Source organism: Dipodomys spectabilis, unplaced genomic scaffold (genome assembly GCF_019054845.1).
Source record: "Dipodomys spectabilis isolate Male_0828 unplaced genomic scaffold, ASM1905484v1 ptg000017l, whole genome shotgun sequence".
Classification (NCBI taxonomy): Eukaryota; Metazoa; Chordata; class Mammalia; order Rodentia; family Heteromyidae; genus Dipodomys; species Dipodomys spectabilis.
In genome coordinates this window covers 19,896,587-19,920,639 of record NW_024870694.1, presented here as the reverse complement: position 1 = coordinate 19,920,639, position 24,053 = coordinate 19,896,587, and the positions used below count along the sequence as shown (strand labels likewise).

The window sequence follows — 24,053 nt, the reverse complement described above, 5'->3', positions numbered from 1 at the left end:
TGCCTTGCATGGCTGAGGCCCTGGGTTCAATTCCTCAGCACCACATAAGCAAAAAGAAAAAAGCTGGAAGTGGCATTGTGGCTCAAGTGGTAGAGCGCTAGCCTTCAGCTGAAGAGCTGAGGTACAGCGCCCAGGCCCAGAGTTCATGCCCTACGACCGGACCCAAAAAATAATAAAACAAAATAAAATTATTATAATTTGGGGCATGTCATCCAAATACCAGTTTTCTCATCTATAAAATAAAGATAGCCTTTCTTCATGGAGTTATTGTGTTGTGATCAAAATGTATGAATGAAGAATCTGATATGACTTTTGGAATAGTAGGCTTTAGCAAATGAGAGCTATATTATTTTACCAGTGAAAAAGGTCACTGAAGGTAAATTTCCATTACATCAGTGTAAGGATCTCCTAAATATATTTTCCTTTTGCCTTTCAGGACAGCAAAGCTGTTTGAAAAACAAATTTTTAAAAATATTTCATAAAATAGAATAAGAGCTTCATCCTCCTGGACACAATTTTGGAAATGCACAAACATGTCTTTTTTTTTTTCACTTTAGGCAGAGTAAACCCCGCAACCGGCCTTCGTTCCGGCAGACGCTCATGCATTTAGACATTGCATCTGCAGATGTACTTGCCACTCCGCAAGAAACTTACTTCAAGTCTCAGGTAAGCCAGAGAGGGACTGAACACACAGATGGGAACACTCAATGAGAAATGGGAACTCTCAGAAGGGTGCCGTGCCTAGCCTTATGGCAGGAATGTAACTTCAATATGAAATAATAATTATGATACTTCATAGTATGAAATTTGAGAGTTTGTTAAGTACTTAACATATATTATTCTCTCATTTGAAAAGAATGTCTGTTAGAATGTCATTCTTAGTGGGTTCTTGTGAAATTACTGAAGAAGAAAAGAGACCATATTGCTGATCTTTATGAAAATAGTGCTTTTCCTTAAAACACAAAAACTGAAATACAGAAGAAGGCAGTTATATTATAGAAAACACCATGATAGAACTAGGCCCAGAGAAAACCTTTTCTCTAACTCCAAATTTATTTTCTTATAGCTCCACATAAAACATAATTTACTGTGCATTAGCCTGTACTGTGCTAAAAACCTTCTCAATAGATGTAGCAAAATAAATAAATAAATAACTTCTACTTAGCTCACCATTCTGTGAGTTGATAGTTTGGGCTAGGAAATTCTTCTGTCTTCAACTCACATTCCTGCTGTCAGTTGCTGGGTTGGCAGGCAGGCCTGCTGGCCCCAGATAGCCTCATTTCTAAGTCTGCTGGTAGTCTGCCTACTAGCTGGAGCACCTCCATTCTCCAGGTACCTCTTATCCTTCAGTGGGCTACGCCATGCCTGCCACCAGCACCCAGCAAAAGTCACCTTTTGACAAGAGAATTTCAACCATACATTGTAAGGTAATGGATACCGATATAAGAAGCATGTGCTATTAAAATAAAAATATTGTAAATGGTTATGTGCCAGAGGCTCACACATATATTCTTAGCTACTCAGGGGGTTGAGATCTGAGAATCGCTGTTTGACTTTCCAGCCCAGGCAGGAAAGTCTGTGAGACTCTTATCTCCAATTAACCACCAAGAAAAAAAACCAGAAGTGGAGCTGTGGCTCAAGTGGTAGAGTGCTAGCTAGCCTTAAGCAAAAAAACTAAGTAGGGTGACATTGTCCAAAAAGAAATGCATTCCTGCTGTGTGCTAGTGGCTCACACTTGTAATCCTAGCTACACAGGAGGCTGAGATCTGAGGACTGCAGTTTGAAGCCAGCCAGGGCAGGAAAGTTCTTGAGACTTCTTAATTAATCACGAGAAAACCAGAAGTGGCACTGTGGCTCAAAGTGGTAGCGTACTAGCCTTGAGCAAAAAAGCTCAGGGACAGCACCCAGACCCTGAGTTCAAGTCCACAGAAATTTACTCTATATCTGACTTAGGTAACTGTAACCCCTCTGTACATCAACTTTATAATAACAATAAAAACATAAATAAATAAAGCTCAGGGACAGAAAGAACCTAGGCACTGAGTTCATGTCTCAGGACCAGCACTCACACAAAAATAATAAAAGTGTAAATGTCACAAGGATAGTGTCTTAACAATTTTCACTGCAGATAGGGAATGGAGAGAGATGAATACATTCAAGGTCCTCATTCCACCAGCCACAGGGAATATCAAAAGTGTAGGAGTATGTCTTTTGAAGTGTGGTGAACCTAAATTGTAGCTTCATACTACAGAATTTAACTATATTATAATGAAATTGGTTATTTACCATTTAGCTTTTTATTCCCTTACTGTGTTTCTAACCTGAATTTTTGTGTTTCTAAAATGAATTTTTGTGAAGTAACTCTCTCTCCCCATTGGCTTCCAGAATTATTTGAAGGATTTTTTTTTCTCAGAATAGACATTACCAACTAATTAAAAAAAGAAAAGAAAAAGGGACTGGGGCCTGGGAAGGTGGCTCAGTGGTAGAGTGCTTGCCTTGCATGCATGAGGCCCTGGATTCGATTCCTCAGCACCACATAAGCAAAAAGAAAAAAGCCGGAAGTGGCGCTGTGGCTCAAGTGGTAGAGCACTAGCCTTGAGCTGAAGAGCTGAGGGACAGCACCCAGGCCCAGAGTTCAGGCCCCACGACTGGACCAAAAAAAAAAGAAAAAGGGACTGGGAATGTGGCTCAGTGGTTGAGTGCTTGCCTTGCATGCATGAGGGTTCGATTCCCCGCACCACATAAGCAGAAAAAGCCAGAAGTGGCACTGTGGCTCAAGTGGTAGAGCACTAGTCTTGAGCTGAAATGCTGAGGGACAGTGCCCAGGCCCAGAGTTCAGGCCCCACGACTGACAAAAAATAAAAAATAAAAGACTAAAATGCAACAAAAAGTTATGCTAATTTGGGAAGAGAAAGTAGACATCTAAGACATCATTGGCACAGTTTTTAAGCTAAGAATATGGTACATGTTTCAGTGAATCTTAGCAACATACTTTGACTCCTCTCCTGCTAGTCTACCGACAAGACTTGGTCCCTCATGAAAAGAGAGAGATGGAGAAGTCTTTTAAACCTTAAGCTGTGGGTAAAACCCCAGCTTTGCATCCTGTACAATAAAAATGCATATGTCACAATTTTGAAAAGCATATTTTGGTGATAGTCCTGCACCACCTGCTACTGAGGCAGTCAGTTTAACCTTTTGTATTTAGAAAACTTCAAATTCTAGCCAGGCGCTGGTGGCTCACACCTGTAATCCTAGCTACTCAGGAGGCTGAGATCTGAGGATCACGGTTCAAAGCCAGCCCAGGCAGGAAAGTCCGTGAGACTCTTATCTCCAGTAAACCACTAGAAAACTGTAGCTCAAGTGGTAGAGCGCTGGCCTTGAGCTGAAGAGCTGAGGGACAGTGCCCAGGCCTAGAGTTCAAGCCCCACAACCGACAAAAAAAAAAGAAAAGAAAAAAAGAAAGCTTCAAATTCTAAAGAGATCTTAAATGCTCCTAAAATATCACTTCTGCATAGTACTGGGTATCAAACCCACAGTCTCATGCATGCTAGGCAAGTGCTTGACTACTTGAACCATGCCCTCAGCTCTTTTTGTTGTGTTTAATTTATGGGTAGGGTCTCATTCACTTTGTCTGGACTAGCCTCAAACTCAAAATCTCCCTGCTTTGCCTCTCAAGAAGCATGTACCACACCTGGATCAAAAACACTACTTTTGAAGCCAGCATAGCTTTTCTGAGAACTGACCATATGCAAAGTACTGTGCACAACAACCCATACTTCCAGTCCGTAATCTCAGTAGGATACCTCACTTGCATTGTTGAGAGGAATCATGTCAATAAATGAAGTGCTCACACTGAGCAAAATGAAAGGTCTTGGAGTAAGTGTAAAGGAGAAAAGGAGAGATTGGGTGGTCTTGAGGGAGGAGTGGAGAGGAAAGGAGAATTCTTGAGAGGAAAGACTGGCCTTAATACTTTGGTCATGTTTTAGATTGGGGTGCTGTAACAAAACACTGTAGAATGGGTAGCTTGTACATGACAGAAATTTATGGCCCACAATTCTGAGAGTGGGCCACCCAAGATCACTAGACTCAGTGTCTAGTAAGGCCAGAGTTCTGGTTACCCTTCTCTGTGTCCTTTCATGGTAAAGGGCAAACAAACGCCCTTGGGTCCACTTTTCTAACGATAGTTACCCCATTCAAAGTGGAGAGCCCCTCATGATTTAATAAGCTTCCAGGACTTCACCTCCTAATACCTTCACGTTGGAACTTAAGATTTCAACAGGTGACTTTGGGATGGGGAGCCGCACACATGGTAGCATCACTTAATATTCATTAATTCTTCCACATCTTCACCTCACATAAAATTTCATTTTTGTCTAAATAGTTCCAAATCTCCTATCCTTCCTAGTTCTGATACATCTCTATATCTGAAATGAAGGCTTTCTCTGACAATAACACCTTTATGGACAGGCTAGTGAGGTTCTAGGGAAAAGCAGCGGACCTGGAGCCTGAAGCCCTCTTACCACTTAGCACTGTACAATGTTGACTAAGTCACTAAATTTCTCCAAATCTCACCTTGCTCCCATAAACACTCCCCTTACTTAGGGAGTTTCTGTGAGGATCAAATGAGAAGATAAAAATGCAGGTACATTGCAAACTATTAAGATCTCTTTGATTCTGGGATGCTATTATTCATCTCCCATAAAGTTATACAAATGTAAGGCTCCTTTGGATTGTCACCTTCTGGGCGCTTTCCTGCTGACCACTTGAAATCAATAAGATGTCAGCTAGGAAGCCTAATTAACTGCATTTAACACTTTCTTGCTCCAGTAGGGAAGAACTGATGTTTCACACACATGGATTTGCTCTTATCATAGACGTCTTGAACCTGAGGCCTTTACCCCTCCTGCTTGTTGACAGGCTGCTCTTAGCACCAGTCATTCATTGTTATTATTGTTATTATTGTTATTCATTGATCTCCATTTGCCACCAAAACTGTCTGTCAAAAGTGCTGCCAGGAGTGTAGCTGACTTCTTCCTGGGAGACATGCTTCATCTGCCTCTCAGAGCAGCATGTGTATAAAAATGCAGCATGCACAAAGCAGAGATTACAAAGCAAGCAATTTCATACAAGATTAGATTCTGTTAAGGCAATTGCCTCATTCCCAGACAATCACTCATTTTCTCCAAGGAAGCTATTACTGCTCTCAGTATCCAATAACATTTTATGAGGCTTTAGAATAACATTTTGGCTTTGTCCCACATTCCAGCTGCGGGGTGGGTTATGTGCCCAATGTCTCCTATTCCCTCTGCCTTTGCACCAGTCTGGCCAAAAGACCACCCGGAGATTCAGGTTTGGGACATACAGAGACCAAGCTCATTGGAGGGCTAGCCTGAAATGCCTTGTGGGTAATCTCAAGAATAAGTGGGTGCAGTTGTGGACACTCATCCTTGGAAGGCAGTGATGAAGAGGACTCAAGTCAAGTTAAGGACTAAATTAGATGTTCTCTAAGGTTTTCTGACGCCTCGCTACCCAAGAGGCTGACATCTGAGGATGTCAGTTCAAAGCCAGTCTGGGCAGAAAAGGCCATGTGACTCTATCTCCAATAAGCCACTCAGAAAACCAATAGTGATGCTGTGGCTCAAGTAGTAGAGCACTAGCCTTGAGCTAAAGAGCTGAGGGACAGCGCCCAGGCCCAGAGTTCAATCCCCATGACCAATAAATAAATAAATAAATAAAATTATGGTAAAATGAATATAGTTTTAAATTTGCCATTTTAACCAGTTCAATGTATAATTCAATGGCATTCAGGTTATGCAAGTACCTCTACTATTTCCAAAAAAAATTTTTTTGGGGGGTCCGGTCGTGGGGCCTGAACTCTGGGCCTGGGCGCTGTCCCTCAGCTCTTCAGCTCAAGGCTAGTGCTCTACCACTTGAGCCACAGCACCACTCCTGGCTTTTTTCTTTTTGCTTATGTGTTGCTGAGGAATTGAATCCAGAGCCTCATGCATGCAAGGCAAGCGCTCTACCACTGAGCCACCTTCCCAGCCCTTTCCAAAAATTTTTATTCACTCTGTTAAGCATTGTCTCCCTGTTCTCTCCTCCTTTAGGCTCTAATAATTTCTTTTCTTTTTTTTTTTTTGTGGGTCGTGGGGCTTGAACTCTGGGCTTGGGTGCTGTCCCTCAGCTCTTCAGCTCAAGGCGAGCGCTGTGCCACTTGAGCCACAGCGCCACTTCCGGTTTTCTAGTGGTTTATTGGAGATAGGAGTCTCATGGACTTTCCTGCCCGGGCTGGCTTTGAACCGTGATCCTCAGATCTCAGCCTCTTGAGTAGCTAGGATTACAGGTGTGAGCCACCGGCGCCCGGTGGCTCTAATAATTTCTATTTTAATTTCTGTCTCTATACATTTGCCTATGGTAACTATTTTGTTTAAAGGGAGTCATACAATATATGTCCTTTACTGTTTGGTTTTGTTTCACTAAGCATTTAAAGTTCATGCATATTATAATGTGTGTCAGAATTGCATGACTTTTTATGGCTGGATAACATTCCACTACATATACCACTTTTGTTTATCCAGTCATCTTTTAATTCAACCTCATGTTGACATCTATACTGTGGAGAAATTTTAAAAAGTGACATTTGGGTACAAGAGCTTCAGTCTATTAATTGAATATCTAGACGACTTGAAAAGGCAGACAGACCCCTCCTCCCATGTTCTGGGCTTTCATAGGCCTTCTCTGGACATAAGACAGTATCATTAATGGTGTCAAATTTCACCTTTTTTCCATGCCCTTACCTGCTTACACAGTTTACAAAAGGAAGCACCTCTTTGTGGTACCACACATGCATTTTGGAGGTGTCCTCAGTGAGGAATGGAAATCTTAAGTATAACTTCATGTTAACATTCATGCTGATTTCCGTAGACTCTGGCTAGATATAGCCATCTTCTGCCTGGAATCTGCTAGGTGTTGCCTTCTTGGTGAACCAGCATGATGATCTCTGTAACGAGGCTGCCCTAGCTTCTGTCCATAGATGCTGCCATTACCTTAAGACACTGCCATCCCCCACTGGGAGCCACTGAAGCTGATGTTCTCAAGTCCAGAGCCACACAGGATGCTGGTTATGCAGCCCATGCTTCCTTTCCCTGGCCATGGCTCAGTGTTTTTCAAGAATTTTAGTGAGACACTGGGATCTGTGGCTTTGTTAGCAGTCAATGTCCAGTCTGCCCACCCACCACTTCTTCAGCTATGCCTACATACAGCTGAATTACAGAGGAAATGCAATTTGGAACTGTGTTATCACACAGATTCTATGAAACTAAATTAGCATTTGCCAGGAATATGGTATGCTTGAGAAAATCACAGTTTTGGTTAGCCCCTGGTGTTTTCTCATACTTCTTGTTACCTCTTCACCGAAGAGAACTCCTTTTTGGAAATCTACTCTTGAAATAAAAAGATAAACAGAACAAATTTATTTGAAAGTGAAAGGAAAACCATGAAAGAATACAGTAGTGACACTGTATCCAGCAAGAGACCCCAAAGAGAAATCCTGAAAGCTACTCTCTTAAAAGCTTTCATCTTATCCCGGAGCCAGTGGTTCATGCCTATAATTCTAGCTACTCAGGAGGCTAAGATCGAGGATCGTGGTTCAGAGCCTGCCTGGGCAGGAAAGTCTGTAAGACTGTCATCTCCAATAAACTACTCAGAAGTGCTGGAAGTGGTGCTGTGACCCAAGTGGTAGAGCACTAACCTTGACTCAGTAGAAGCTTGGGGACAGTGCCTAGGCCTTGAGTTCAAGCCCCAGAACTGGCAAAAAACAAACCAGCCAACAAAAAAAAAATCAACCTGATCTGTGTTCTGATTCTTTACCAGCAGAGGGAGATAGTCCTTTTCTTGATTCCTTTTTTTTTTTTTAATTAACATTTGTAATATGAAGGAGTTTAATTGTTTTGATATTTCCATACATGCACACGGTGTACTTTGAGTTCTTCAAATTCACCCTTCCAGTGTATTCCTATTGCTCCCTCTCTCTCCCTCCCTTTTTCAAACATCATGTGATAGGTTTCATTATGCTGTACTTACATAAAGTTTTGTCTTAGAATCTACTGACATGTTTTTGCATCTGAGGATAGTTTAAGTCCCAAATTTGACCCTCTCCCTTATCTGTCCTTTATCAGCTCTTACGTGCCATCCTTTTCTTTCTGTCTCTCTTTTTTCCTCTCTCTGTGTCTCTCTTTCTGTCTCTTTTTCTCTCTGTCTTTCTCTCACCCACTCTCTTTCTCTCTCAGTTTTAGTCAGCCTTGGACTGTGACTCTACCTCTGGAATAACAGGCATGCACAACCACTTCAGGCCTCTTGCACTCATAAAGCTCAACTGTTCTCTTCCTAGTGCATGACTTTGATCTAGTGACTGGGAGAACAGAATTGCCTAGCACTTGCCTGAACCTTTCATTTAGATGCTGTTAATGTAGGTGATAAAATTGTCACTTAACAATAGGATAAAATGTTCTCAATCTTGGGAAAATTTGGGCACCTGAAAGTTGCTAGGCAGTTAGTAGAATCCTCTCTCGCAACATACATATGAACACCTAGTGTATCATTTAAAAAATAAGACAATCATTTCCTAAATAATTATAATATAATTTCATCTGCAATAATAGATGAGGGCTTCCTATTATTGGTTCACAACCTCTGAACAACATGTAGAAATAAATCAATGGAGCCACACTGAGCCTTTCATGGGTTACCCAGTCCCTTACTGCTGACAGGGTTAGAGCATGGTTCCCAAACCATCACATTTGATTCCATTTAGCCTGCTAGATGGAATCAAACATAACTTGGCTATGTAGTGGAAAGTCATAGTTCATGGTAAATAGCTCTCTGCAGAAGGAAAGTCAGCTTTAATGCTCCAACATTTGGTTATCTCTTGAAAAAAGTTGATTTTAGTATTCTATTGGTGTATCTATAAGTTAAATAAATGCAAGTTGGTTTCCCCTCAAAATAGGTGAGGGCTAGAGGTATAATAGATCATTTGCCTAACATGAGCAAGGGACCAGGCTCAATCCTCTAGGTAGGAGGAAGGGGGAAGGAGAGTGATAATTAAGGATAATTCTCTATAAATTTACAATTACTTGAATATAACTTTTTGTGATTTAGATGAATATTTTTATTGTGCTAAGAACACTTTACATGAGATCTACCCTTTTAAAGTGTGTGTGTGTGTGTGTGTGTGTGTGTGTGTGTTCCCGCGTGCGCGCACACTAGTCCTGGGGCTTGAAGTTAGGGCCTGGGCACTGTCCCTGATCTTTTTTTGCTCAAGGATAGCACTCTACCACTGAACCACAGCTCCACTTATAGCTTCTTGTATAAGTCTCACAGACTTGCCTGCCTGAGCTGGCTTTGAACTGCAATCCTCAAATCTCAGCCTCCAGAGTAGCTAGGATTATAGGTATTAGCCACCAGTACCTTGCTGATTAAAAGATTTTAATCAGTTTTATTTTTTGTTTTGGTGGTACTGAGATTTGAACTCAGGGCTTCATGCTTGCAAGGTAGGCTCTCTTACCTCTGAGCCATGCCTCTAATAAAACATTTTTAAATGTACAGTGCAAGATTGTTAACTATATGTTATCCTAGAACTTATTCCTCTTATGTAGATGAAATTCATAGCTGTTAATTATCAATTCTCCATTTCTGCCCATTCCCTCCAGAACCCACCATTCAACTCCACTTCATGAGTTTAACTATATTCTTCATACTGCATGTAAGTGGAACCATGCAGTGTCTCTCTTTCTATAACTGAGTTATTGTTAGCATAAATTACTCAAGCTTTGTCTTTGTTGTCACATACTCATGATTTTTCTAAAAGATGAATAATATTCTATTTTATATATATATATATATATATACCATATATTTTTTATCCATCACTGATGGACATCATGGCTAGTATGAATAGTGCAATGAATATGAGGATACTAATATCTCTTCAAGATCCAGATTTCTTTTTTTAAAAAATCCATATATCAATTCTTTTGCATAAATGGCCCAAAAATGAGATTGCTGTAATCAAGGAAACACAGACATTAAGTATTAATGAGGGGAGGAGAATCTGGAAATTTGTACGCTGTTGGAAAATAGCCTGAGGGGGTTCCTCAACAAATTAAAAATAGAACTACCAGAGATTTTGAGATATACTGCCTAACATACACATGAAGGTAATGGAGTTATTCTCTGGAACTGTTATATAATTAAAGGCATTAGCTTTCACTGGAGATTATTGTGTTCTCATTACCTCTTGGAACGTATCTGATACATAATGAAACATCTCCATTTAGCTATTGTTTAGGAACTATTATCCTAGCAGAGTTTTTCCTGTTTCCTAAAAATTAGATTGGTTTAAAATCTATGCCTGTGCAAAGACCAGTGTCCTGCCACTCTTGGAGTTTCTGGCAGGTTTATAATTTTATGGCCAATGGGTCTGCTGCCAGAAGGTTGTGTTCCCTCTTCTTCCATCTTTTTTTTTTTCTTATCCAGGCTGAATGGAGAGAAGAAGTAAAAAAACACTTTGAGAAGATCAAAAGCGAAGGAACCTGTATACATCGGTTAGATGAAGAACTGATTCGAAGACGCAGAGAAGAGCTCAGGTCAGCTGATCTCTGTGGTCTACCTCTTCTCCCCGGCTCCCCACCCGGCCTGAGTCTTCATATACTAGCAAGAACACCTTGTGAATGGCCATTTCACCTTCTACACACCTTTTGCCTCTACCCTGTGTCCTTATACTCTTTAAAACTCGCTCTGAAATTCTCTGTGAAATCTAAAAGGGTTGTCCTGGAAGTCTAGCATGGGGAGGGTGATGGTTACTGGAGGCTGGGGTTGGGGCAAAGAAAGGTTGATTAATAGGTACTCAATTCCATAGGAGAAAGAATGTCTGTTGTATTGTGCACTAGGTTGACTATGGTAGTAATAATGCGTTATACTTTTTATTTAGGAAATTACAATAAAGATTTTTTGTTTGTTTGTTTGTTTTTTGGGTCTGGTCGTGGAGCCTGAACTCTGAGCCTGGGCGCTGTCCCTCAGCTCTAAAGCTCAAGGCTAGTGCTCTACCGCTGTGAGCGCCACTTCCGGCTTTTTTCTTTTTGCTTATGTGGTGCTGAGGAATCGAACCCAGGGCCTCAGGCATGCAAGGCAAGCGCTCTACCACTGAGCCACCTTCCCAGCACCACAATAAAGATTTTTTAATGTTTCACCAGAAAGAAGTAATAATTATTTGAGAAGATAAGTTGTCCCTGACTTGAACATATACAATGTGTACATGTATTGAAACATCAGATGGTATCCCATAAAGATGTACTTTTTTTTTTTGGTCGGTGGTGGGGTTTGAACTCCGGGCCTAAGCGCTGTTCCTGCACTCTTCAGCTCAAGGCAAGCGCTCTTGAGCCACTTCCAGTTTCCTAGTGGTTCATTAGAGATCAGAGTCTCACGGACTTTTCTGCTTTGAACCGTGATCCTCAGATCTCAGCCTCCTGAGTAGCTAGGATTACAGGCGTCAGCCACTGGCACCTGGCAAGAGGAGTTACAGTTATATGAGTAAGGTAATGAGTACATTTCTTGTTGAGCATTGTTGTCTCCTCCTCTATTTTTTTATTGTGAAAATACTGTACAGAGGGGTTACAATTATATGGGCAAGATAATGAGTACATTTCTTATCAAGCATTGTAGGCTCCTCCTTTGTTTCCCCTTCCCATCCCTTCCCATCCTCCCCCCTCCTCTATTTTTTTAAAGAGAAAGAGAAAGATTCTTTTTTTTCTCTTTTCCAAACTCTGTTTTCTTCATTTGTGATACTCTGCAACAAAGTGCTTCTATTTGTCCATTCAGTCACTGTTCTAGCTGCCAAAGAAAGCTAGAAATGTATGAAGATTTAGTTCCTGACCTCACGATGCTTATAATCTATTAAGGAATACAAGACATGCTCATGGACAACCACTGACTTATTCTGGCTGATGTGACATGCTTTCTTAGACTTGGAAGTTAATGAAAGAAATGTATTGCTGGAGGCAATGCAGTTCAAGATCAAGACACTAGCAAATTCAGTGTCTGTTGAAGACCTATCCTCATACATTAATACACTTTTTAGAAGAGAAGAGGCCCTTCGACTTTATCTATAAGGCCACAAATCTCATTATGAGGTCCCCTTTCTCATGAGAAAATCACCTCCCAAAGGCCCACCTCTTAATATCCTCACCTTGGAATGTGCATTTGTCAGGGCCACACAATTCCATACTAATAAGCAAGATAGCTATACATGACATGGAGAGGTATAATCATAGTATTTTCTTCAAATTCTTATTTCCATTAATGTATGAATATGTTATACTTTTTTTAAACTAACATAAGCAGATGCTACAAGCAAAGCTAGGCACCAGTGGCTCATGCCTATAATCCTAGTTACTCAGGAAGTGGAGATCCGAGGATCATGGTTTAAAGCCAGCCCTGGCAGGAAAGTCCATGAGACTCTTATCTCCAACTACCAAAAAAATCAGAAATGGAGCTATGGCTTAAGTGCAGAGTGCTAGCTTGAACACAAAAGCTCAAGGACAGTGCCAAGGCCCTGAGTTCAAGCCCCAGGACAGATACAGAAAAAAATAAAGGCTACAAGCAATGCATAAATTCTAATTTTATTGATTTTTTTTGGGGGGGGGGGTCAAGTCATGGGGCCTGAACTCTGGGTCTGGGTGCTGTCCCTTAGCTCTTCAGCTCAAGGCTAGTGCTCTACCACTTAAGCCACAGCGCCACTTCTGGCTTTTTTTTTTCTGCTTATGTGGTGCTGAGGAATCAAACCCAGGGCCTCATGCATGCAAGGCAAGCGCTCTACCACTGAGCCACCTTCCCAGCCCATAAATTCTAATTTTAATCTATGATCTACCTGGCTTTGTACTGACTAGGCCTTAAGGGTAAAACATGTGGAAAGCCTGGATTTTCCATCTTCTACTCCTTGTCTGAGTTAAACAAGAAAGCTTTAAAAATAGAGGACCTTGGGGCCAATGCTTTAGAAATAAGCCATCCTGGTTTTTATTTCATTACAGTGGACCTTTATTCTCTAAATTAGTCATCTTTGCTGATCCTGTGTTGTCTTTGATAGGCATGCACTGGACATTCGTGAACATTATGAGAGAAAGCTTGAGCGGGCTAATAATTTATACATGGAGCTGAGTGCCATCATGCTGCAGCTGGAGATGCGGGAGAAGGAGCTCATTAAGTATGTATGCAGACCAGTGAAGGTCCTTAGGGACTGGTCCTTAGCAGAGATACCGCTCTTACATCTTGCTGCTACTCTGAACTGGCAGATAGTTCATTCATTCAACATTCGTCCTAGGGTGTGCACAGGTCTCTACCTGGGTGAGGCAGAATGAGCAAAGCTGCTGCAAAGCTGGATAACGAGGACCACACACTAGAGCAACCCAGGGTCCAGTGACCCTGGGTTTTCATATCAAGAATTTGGTGTAGGGGCTGGGAGTGTGGCTTAGTAGTAGCATTCATGAAGGCCCCGGGTTTGGTTCCTCAGCACCACATAAACAGAAAAAAATGTAAGTGGTGCTGTGGCTCAAGTGGTAGAGTGCTAGCCTTGAGCAAAAGAAGCTCAGGGACAGTGCCTAAGCCCTGAGTTCAAGCCCAGAACTGGCAATAATAACAATAAAAAATAATAATAATTTGGTATTGTTAACAAGGTGCTTACTGCCACTCAGGGAAGTCAAGTGGCTGCTGCAAATGGCCTAAGCTACCCCTGATGGTGGCCAGAAATCCCTAAACCCTAACCAGAACAACAGCTGTTGAAAATCAGCAGTGTTTCTGTCCTCACTCTGTTCTGGGGAAGAGAAAGGTAGGCATTGCCTGAGTTCTGAGCTGCAGGGCAGGAGGAAGTTAGGCGAATTTGAATTTAGTATCTTCTTGGATTTTGTTTTGTTTTCTAAACCTGCTTTTCAAATGATCTATGTCTGTTAAGTGTGGCGAGACCGCTGTGGGAAGAATTAGTCTGTGAGAACTTTCTGCCCATCCTTTCTATCCACTGTGACTGACATGGAACTTTTTCTTTCATCCTGCAGGCGAGAGCAAGCCGTGGAAAAAAAGTATCCCGGAACTTACAAACGGCACCCTGTCCGCCCAATAATCCACCCAAATGCCATGGAGAAACTCATGAAAAGGAAAGGTGTCCCTCACAAAGCCGGGCTACAGACCAAGCGGTGAGACTCTTGTACCCACCTGGCATTCAGATAAATGGGAGGATAGGGCTGCAAAATACATTCTTTTTTTTTTTTAAGTTTTATTTTATCGTAAAGTTGTTGTACAGAGGGGTTACAGTTACATGAGTAAGGCAATGAGTACATTTCTTGTCACAAAATACATTCTTAGAGGATGGTGATGTGACCATTTCTGAGGTTCAGCCTTCGCACACTTCACTCCAGACCAAAGGAAAAAGGAGTAGAAAGATGACAGTGTGGCATGGACTTAGGAATTTAGTTTTTACTTTCCAAGGCTTAAGTGGGTATTGTCTTGGCACACTGGTCTGGATTGGATCATTAGGTGACATCCTTCCACCACCAGATCCTCATGGCTGAAGCTGACCAGCTCAGGCTGAGCTCTTGTTCCTAAGATAAGGCTTCGGCTCATTCCTGTTGTTTCCATGCTGCAACACTGGACCACCCAATATCATGGGGTTTGATCCCAACACCACAAACAATCAAAGGATGTTTGGGAGGTAGCCAGGAGCGGGTGGTTCACACCTGTAATCCTAGGTACTCAGAAAACTGAGATATGAGGCTTGTAATTCAAAGCCAGCCTGAGTAGGAAAGTTTTTGAGACTCTTATCTCCAATTAATCACAGAAAAGGCCAGAAGTAGTGTTATGGCTCAAGTGGTAAAGTGCTAGCTTTGAGTAAAGGAGCTCAGGGACAGTGCCCAGACCAAAGTTCTAGCCCCAGTATCGGCATAAATAAATAAATAAAAAAGTTTGGGAAGTATTTCACAAATTTGAATGAAGGGTTTTTGTTTTGTTTGCCTGTTTTGTTTGCTTGACTGGTTCTTGAGCTTGAATTTAGGACTTATACTCTTGGTTTGCTTTTTTTGCTCAAGGCTGGCATTCTGCCACTTAAGCCACTTCCAACTCTTTGCTAATTAATTGGAGTCTCACAGACTTTCTTGTCCAGACTGGCTTGGAATCAGAATCTTCAAGATCTCAGCCTCCTGAGTAGCTAGGATTACAGGAGTGAGCCACTGGCATCCAGCTTTAATGAGTTTGCGTGTTTAAAAATTAAACCTGTTCTTTTTTTTTTTTCTCCAGGCCAGATCTATTGAGATCTGAAGGTATTCCTAGTACAGAGGTGGCTTCCACCACATCCCCTTTGTCTGGAAGTCCCAAAATGTCCACCTCAAGCAGCAAGAGCCGATATCGAAGCAAACCACGCCACCGCCGGGGAAACAGCAGAGGCAGCCATAGTGACTTTGCAGCAATCCTGAAAACCCAACCAGCCCAGGACACTTCACCCCACTCTTCTTACCTACACCAAGCCCAACCCCAGTCCCCTTCTCTCCATCACCATAACCCTGTGCAGCAGCAATACCAGCAACCCCCTCCTGCCGAGTCTCAGAGCCACCAGCCCAGACTCAGTATGCATAGACAGGACATCGCAACCTGCGCTAACAACCTGAGATATTTTGGACCAGCTGCAGCCCTGCGGAGCCCACTCAGCAACCACGCTCAAAGACAGATGCCTGGCTCTAGCCCTGACCTCATCTCCACAGCCATGGCCGCAGATTGCTGGAGAAGTTCTGGGCCTGATCAGGGCCAGGCTGGTCTTTGGGACTGTTGTCAGGCTGACCCCTATGACCCCTGCCTCCAGTGCAGGCCAGAACAGTCTGGGTCTTTGGACATTCCCACTACTGAGCCAGTGGGGAGAAACACTGACCTTTCCAAGTCACCAGCACACAATCCCCTCTCAGAAAACGCTCAAGGCTCTGAGAAAATGGGAGAAAATGAATTCAGTGGCTGTACATCTGCATCATCCCTTGGGACCCCTCATCACGTCACCCCCTCAGTGCTACCTCGGAAAACAAGGCCCCTTCAGAAGGTAAGGTGTGATGATGTGCAGGCCAGGCCAATGACAGAGCCGGTCATGTTGTACACATTACAAAAATGTTCATTAGAAGTACACTTTTTGAGCTGGGCACCAGTGGCTCACGCCTGTAATCCTAGCTACTCAGAAGGCTGAGAACTGAGGATCGTGGTTCAAAGCCAGCCCGGGCAGGAAAAGTCCGTGAAACTCTTATCTCCAGTTAATCACAGAAAAGCTGAAAGTGGCACAGTGGCCCAACTGGTAAAATGCTAGCTTTGAGCAAAAGGATCCCCTGGAACCAGCAAAAAAAAAAGTGTACATTTTGAGCCAGGTACTGGTGGTTCATGCCTGTAATCAGGAGGCTCATATCTGAGGAACATGCTTTGAAGCCAGCCTGGGCAGGAATGTCTTTGAGACTTTAATCTCTAGTAACCAGCAAAAAGCCAGAAGTGGAGTTGTGGCTCCAGCCTTGAGTAAAAAAATTAAGGGAAAGCACCCAGAGCCTAAGTTCAAGCTCAAGTACACACACACACACACACACACACACACACACACACACACACACACACACACACACACACACACACACACACACACACACACACACACACACACACACACACACACACACACACACACACACACACACACACACACACACACACACACCAGAAGTTTCTTTCTTTCACTTTAAATTTCCCCACACTGCTTAAGAGATGGACTAGGCAGTATACTTTAAACTGGGAGACTGATTCAGCTGTAAAGGATGCATGAGCAATCATATATTGAGGATATATTAGCAAAAGTTTGGAAAACACTACCTAGCTCTCTAGAACTGAAAGATGGTGCAAGGAAAGATTCCCTTATAAAATGAGTTAGAGATGCAGCATTCTTTGTCTTTCCTGGGAGATTCCTTGTATACTGACAGACCAGGGGCTTAGAATTCATTTGGTAGACTGGTGTAATACAGCATTTCCCATAGCTATTTGACCAGACAGCTTTTAAAATAGCATCTGTTAATCCCCTGTGAGTTAGCTTTCTCCACAATATACTTTGAAAAATAGTTCCTTAATGAATAACCAGCATGACCCAGCTAGTTCTTAGTCATGAGACCTGGGAGCCTCATCCACTGGGAGCCATCCTACCATAGTGGGAGTCAGCCAGGCCTTAGTTCAAAGCTGGGCTCTCCCACTCAGCACTTCTTTGAACCTCGGTTTCCTTCTCTACCAATGGCGTGATTGGTTGATGTAGGGACTAAATGAGTTAAACATGCAGGCAACACTTAGAATAGGGCCGAGAACATAGCAACTTTCCCCAAACTATAGTTTATCTTGCTATTGTGTTAAAAATGTATGAAAAGTATTTAGAATACAATAATTGGCCATTCAGTTCTAAGTAGTGTTTCATTTCTTCATTGTTGATCAGGTACTTAGAAGAAAAGAAAAGGTCTAAAATGTAACCATGCAGGTTTGGTCAACTAGTCCATTAGTAGAAAACAAGTTTAAGATGGGACTATTTGTTGTCTCAGCTGACTTGAGCTAATAATGTATTTTCCATTCCCCCAGTATGTTACTGTGGCCAGTAACGTACTTACATTGGTAACATTAAGACATAATTCTCATGCCTTACAATATTCCCATTTAAAATACACAATTCAAAGTTGTTTTCATACAATTCTCTAATCAGTCTGACCAATTCTAAAACATTTCAGTTACCACGTGTAACATGTACCTTTGAACCATTTTGATGCCATCTGTGGGTGTGTAGGTCCCAGAACATACCCTTTGTACAGTGGGCCTCACTGGAATGGCAGCTCACTCACTCTTACTGAGATCCTCTCCCACAGATGGTCTTTGGGAAACTTCCCATCTCAGCAGTCAAGATAACTCCATCCCTTTCTTATTCAGAAAAATATATATCAGAATACAAATGAGTTAAGAGTCATCAAGTTAGCCATGGCACCCATGGCTCATGCCTGTAACCCTGGCTATGCAGGAGGCTGAGATCTGAGGATCATGGTTCGAAGCCAGCCTAGTCAAAAAAGCCATGAAACTCCTATCTCCAATTAATCACAGAAAAATCCAGAAGTAGCACTGTGGCTCAAATGGTAGAGTGCTAGCCTTGAGCAAAAGGAGCTCAGGGATAGCACCCAGGCTCAGAGTCCAAGCCCCAGGACAAGGAAGGAAGGAGGGAAGGAAGGAAGGAGGGGAGGGAGTGAAGGAGGAAGGGAGGGAGAGAGGGAGGGAAAGAGAAAAAAGTCATGAGGTTGTAGAACTGACATTCAAAATGGAAAATTGCCCTGAATTTTTGGCAAATGTTGTTACTTAGACTCAACTACCCAGAAAGAAAAGGAAAGAAAAGAAAGAAAGAGAGGGAAGGAAGAGGAAGCAAGGAAGGAAGGAAGGAATCATGAGGTTGTAGAATTGATCTTCAAGAAGGAAAATTGCTCTGAAATTTTGGCAAATTTTGTTGCTTAGACTCAAGCTCATGAGACCTTAAATAATCTAGTGTATCAAGGACAGTTGATCTTGACTTTGGCTATTCTTCAGTACTTGATGCCTGGTGCAACCTTTGCTGAGAGAGTTTATCTTTCAGCCCCAACCTTCCAGATCAACCTTGGGCCAGCAGTCACTGGGCCTCAGGTGTCCCAACCAGAGCTCTCTTATCCCTGCCAGAATTCTGGCTCAATAAAAATGCATGGAGCACTATTTATAACTGAAAAGAATAGTTATCTACATTTATAGTGATAAACACCTAATTGTGTATGTGTGTGTGTCTCAGCTCAAACTCAGGGCCAAGACACTGTCCTTTAGCTTTTTGCTCAAGGCTGGCTCTATGTCAGTTGCGCTACAGCCTCACTTCCAGCTTTTTGGTGGTTTATTGGTGATAGAGTCTCATAGACTTTTCTGCCCTGGCTGACTTCAAACTGTGATCCTCAGATCTCAGTTTCCTGAGTATCTAGATTATAGACATGAGCCACCAGCACCTGGCTAAACATATATTTTATTTGCAATGTTACATTGCAGTGAGGAATACAGTACAAACAAGATATAGTCTGACCCTTAAGTAATGTATGTTTTAATATAATTATAACATTGGTGGCAAAATAATTAGCATATAAAGGGGAAGATCGTTTCTGGGCTTTGAAAAACCTGAACTATTTCTGTGCAAGAGCCTGGAACCAATGATTATAATGATTGACAAAGCCGGGCGCTGTTGGCTCATGGCTGTAATCCTAGCTACTCAGGAGGCTGAGATCTGAGGATCGAGGTTCAAAGCCAGCCGGGGCAGGAGAGACCATGAGACTCCTATCTCCAATAAACCACCAGAAAACCGAAAGTGGCGCTGTAGCTCAAGTGGTAGAGCGCTCGCCTTGAGCTGAAGAGCTGAGGGACAGCGCCCAGGCCCAGAGTTCAAGCCCCACGACCGACCAAAAAAAAAATATATATATATATATATATATATATATATAAAATTGACAATGATTACAAGAGTCTGTCTCCAAATCTACACCTTCTTCTCCAGCTTATCTTCATTACTCACCTCTGGACACTTTCATGGGACCTTTATGTCCCTGAGGACACAAAGTTGTACTCAATTCTTCGTCTTCCAGCTTCTGGCACAGAGCCTCTCATTGAGAAAACCCAGGACAAGTTGTTAAAGAATGAAGGCCTAAAGAAAGCGTTGATCAAGTTATTAGTAAATACCTTTCAATAAAAATTAAGTCCTTTACCGGTAGTGGGGAGTGGAGAAGAGAAGGCAGAGAGAGCGAGAGAGAAGTCCTGCTAAGGATTGTGGCTTAAGTGGTAGAGTGCTTTCCTAGCAAGCATGCAGCCCCAACACCTATATAAGTAAATAGCTAGGTAAGTAAATGGTGGTGCATGCCTATAGTCCCAGCTACAAAAGAGGCATAGATAGGAGGATCATGGCCCAAGGCTAGCCTCAGCAAAACGTGCTACACCCTACCCGTAAAGTAACTTAGAGGAAAAAAAAGAGGCTGGGTGCATAACTTAAATAGTAGTAAATATGAGGCCCTGAGTTCAAACCCCAGTACTGCCCCAAATAAATAAGTCTTTTCTTCTTCTCCCCAGAGTGGCGATGACTCCTCAGAAGAAGAAGGGGAAGTAGATAGTGAAGTCGAATTTCCACGAAGACAGAGGTAAAACCAACAGGCACGTGGTGCTTTCAGTGGAATGGGAGAAATCCTGAGTTTGGCACATCTGCCCTTGCACCACAGGTCTCTCTCTGACACCACCTTTATAGGGAGATTTGAACTCACTGTGTGCATGCTTGTCCATGGCTGCCTTGCAAAGTCACCTCTGCACAGCAGGCCCGAGGTCATCAGAATGTGTTCTGTAGGAACTTCAAGATGAGAAGCATGATTTCCACAGTGCTAGCTAAGGTTACCGCGGGAAGTTCGGGAGGAATGGCCATGCTGTTTGTAGGCAGCCCCTCTTGTGCTGCTATAATAAATACCAGAGACTGGGTGGCTTCAATAACAAATCACGGAGGCTGTGATAATCCAAGAGCAAAGTTACAGCTGATTCTGTTGTTAGTGAGAGCTCTTGAGAGAATGTGAGGAGGTAAGATTCAGGGCAGAGTTACCTCTTTATTGCTTTAAAACTAAATCGTACCCACTGGTTCTGCTTTGTAGCCTTGCTCTGGGGGCAGAGGGAACTAGATTGCCTCTCCCCTAGACCCTCACTGATAATGTGGGCATGTGGTTTCTCCAGTGGCTCAGGTCCTCTGGCTCTCTGTGCTTCTAGGCCCCACCGCTGTATCAGCAGCTGCCAGTCTTACTCAACCTTTAGCTCTGAGAATTTCTCCGTGTCTGATGGAGAGGAAGGAAATACTAGTGACCACTCAAACAGTCCCGATGAGTTAGCTGGTAAACTTGAAGACCGCCTGGCAGAGAAGCTGGATGACCTTCTGTCCCAGACCCCCGAGATCCCCATTGAGATATCTTCACACTCGGACGGGCTCTCTGACAAGGAGTGTGCAGTGCGCCGTGTGAAGACGCAGATGTCGCTGGGCAAGCTCTGCGTGGAGGAGCGTGGCTACGAGGTGGGCCCCTCTCCCTCTCTATCACATTTCTGACTCTTTCGGGTTGAAATCTGTTTAAGCCCTTGAAACCTTTACAATTCTCTCTCTCTCTCTTTTTCTTTTTTGTCGGTCGTGGGGGCTGAACTCTGGGCCTGGGTGCTGTCCTGTGGCTAGTGCTCTACCACTTGAGCCACAGCACCAGTTCCGACTTTTTCTGCTTATGTGGTGCTGAGGAATCGAACCCAGGGCCTCAGGCATGCAAGGCAAGCGCTCTACCACTGAGCCACCTTCCCATCCCTCTTTCTTTCTTTCGTCAGTCATGGGGCTTGAACTCAGGGCCCCATCACTGTCCCTGAGCTTTTTGGCTTAAGAGTAGTCTACCACTTTGAGTCACAGCACCACTTCCAACTTTCTGCCAGTTAATTGGAGACAAGAGTCTCACAGGCTTTCCTGCCTAGACTGGCTTCAAATCATGATCCTCAAATCTCAGCCTCCTGAGTACCTAGAATTACAGTTGTGAGCCACTGGTGCCCAGCTTACAGTTTTCTTAGAGTGAATATAATACACCCCCACCTCCATATAGTAGGTAGAAATACAGACCAATAGAGCTCCAGAAATAAGGCCAGTTTTTCCCAAATCAGATACAAGCATTGGACTACTCAAGCGCTCTTTACTGCAGAATTTAACTCAAACCCCACTGGTTCTCCACCCCATCTCCCAACTTGGACCCTCCCCTCAGTCCCTATCCCCCCTGCCATAGCACACATAATTCTTTGTTTTTAAGAAAATTTTTTGGTACTAGTACAAGGGCTTGAATTCAAGATCCTTCCTTCTTGCTCAACCTTCTTGTTCTCTGGCTGGACTTAAGCCATGCCTCCAGCCCAGCTTTTTGCTGGTTAATTGGAGATGGAGTCTCATAGACTTTTCTGCCCAGGCTGGTTTCAAACCTTAGTCATCCATGTCTCTGCCTTCTGAGTAGCTAGGACTACAGACACAAGCCACCAGTACTCAGCTTATCATTCTTTATTTCATGTACAATTTTGCCATGAAAGAGACCGGGATAGTGGGGGTGGAGGGGCAATAGTAGTTCAGTGTGTCCCCAGGAGTCAGACTGCCTAGATGTACACCAGCCTTTCTAGGTGATGTGTGACCTTGGACAAGTTGCTTAAACTATCGGAAGATCAGCTTCCCTATTTGCCAAATGACCCCCACAGATCTATCTTATCTATGAGATATTATCTGTTTCAGTAGATTATTATGAGGTAAATGCCCTCACTGATGTAAAGTACTCACCACAGGGCCTGGAGCTCCGCCCTGCAAGTAGAAGTGTGGAGGTACAGCTCCCATGTCATAGCTGTAAGGCATATTAAATAGGTAGGTTTCATTAGGTAGCCGATGAAGAGAACATCACACGGTGGAGAAGTTTGTTTACCGAACTGCTGCCCCCACCATGCATGGTGGAGAGGCCTGGCTGAAAAGGAAGGGAGAGGCAACCCACTCCTGGGCCAGGACTTATCTAGGCCAGGGACAGGAAGAGGTGTGGCCACACTGGGTCCGGATGTGACCTCAGGGTCTGGGACCCTCCTAAAGTCAGATGGAGGCATGTGACCCGAGGTGACCTAGCAGGAGGGGAAAGTGACTGCTTCACAGGTGTGGCCGTTACCTAAGGTAACAGATGCTGGGCAGAAACAGCCAAGAGGGAGGTGTCCCTGTTCAGACCTCACGTTAGCCTTCATTAATTCTGTCCCACACAGACAAGACCCAGACACATTTCTCTATCCCCCTTTACCCAGCACAGTACCAGTTCAATAGGTGCTTGCAGAGGAATTGTAGAAATGACTTAACTTTTCTCCTTTGCAGAACCCTATGCAATTTGAAGACTCGGACTGCGACTCTTCAGATGGGGAGTGCTCCGACGCCACCATTCGGACCAACAAGCTCTACAGCTCTGCTACTTGGTGATGAAGGAAAACCCTCTGAAAGACCTCCTGACACTGGTGTTTCAAATCCACCCCAGCCCTAACCTCGTTTCCTGTCTCTCCCCGCTTTTTTCGTCTGGGAGGAGAGCCACCCCATCTTTATTACCCCTAGAAATGAGCTGCAATAACAGGAACACGAGACTTCGTGAAATCTCCAGGAAAAAAAAAAAAATCCAAATGAAATTTAAGTCTCACTGAACATTTCAATCAAGAATGGCAGGGATATATTTTATTGAATATTCTATCTACTGTAACATTGATATTTATTTTTGTTGGACATTTTAACACTTTGTACTGTAAAGAGTGAACTATATATGGTATATAGAAAGAATAATTTCTTGCAAAAGAGAGGAAGAAAGAAAGAAAAGAAAGAAAGAAAGAAAGGGAAAAGAGAGAAAATGAAATGGATTAGATGCAGCATCCTTGGGAGTTTGTGGGGAAGGGAGGGTACTGATTGCTGCTGCTTGAACAAGGGACCAGATCCTTTGCCTATAAATGACTAAACAACCACAGCAAGACAAACATAGTAAGCTTTTTAGAACACAAAGAATAGCAAGAGAAAAAGCAATGCTATGTCATTTGTGAACAGACCCATTGTGTTGGCCCAGCTTGTCCAGGTGGGGGATAGAAATGGCCTGGCAAGGTTTGGTGAGTAGATAGTAGCCCCCTGAGATCTCTGAGGGTGCGTGCCTTCTAAGGAGGAAAATCAAAAGAACAAAGTTGTATATGTGGATTTCACTTTTTTTTTTTTTAAAAAAAAACTTGAAGCAGCATTTGGCAGTGAGGCTTATAGATAAAGCCCAACTTTGTCCATGGCAGACACTTCCCCTTTTAATATTTTCCTTGACATTACCTTGACCAAGATATTGATCTTTCCAGACTCAGTGCCATTTTTCTCCACCTGTGGACTACTTCCTTTAGGAAGG

The 24,053-nt window shown here is 43.1% G+C and overlaps 1 protein-coding gene across 2 annotated transcripts in view; it reads left to right on the top strand.

Moving 5' to 3' along the window:
* The window catches only part of Map3k13 (mitogen-activated protein kinase kinase kinase 13), a 125,258-nt gene extending 101,785 nt beyond the window's left edge, over positions 1–23,473 (top strand). For both annotated transcript variants that reach the window (XM_042669253.1, XM_042669244.1), the window contains exons 7-14: positions 558–666; positions 10,534–10,643; positions 13,139–13,255; positions 14,100–14,237; positions 15,334–16,120; positions 20,197–20,264; positions 20,872–21,169; positions 23,009–23,473. In XM_042669253.1, the coding sequence (XP_042525187.1) occupies positions 558–666; positions 10,534–10,643; positions 13,139–13,255; positions 14,100–14,237; positions 15,334–16,120; positions 20,197–20,264; positions 20,872–21,169; positions 23,009–23,110 (1,729 nt within the window). In that variant the 3' untranslated portion in view covers positions 23,111–23,473. The remainder of the gene's footprint in view (positions 1–557; positions 667–10,533; positions 10,644–13,138; positions 13,256–14,099; positions 14,238–15,333; positions 16,121–20,196; positions 20,265–20,871; positions 21,170–23,008) is intronic.
* The last annotated feature ends 580 nt before the right edge of the window (positions 23,474–24,053 follow it).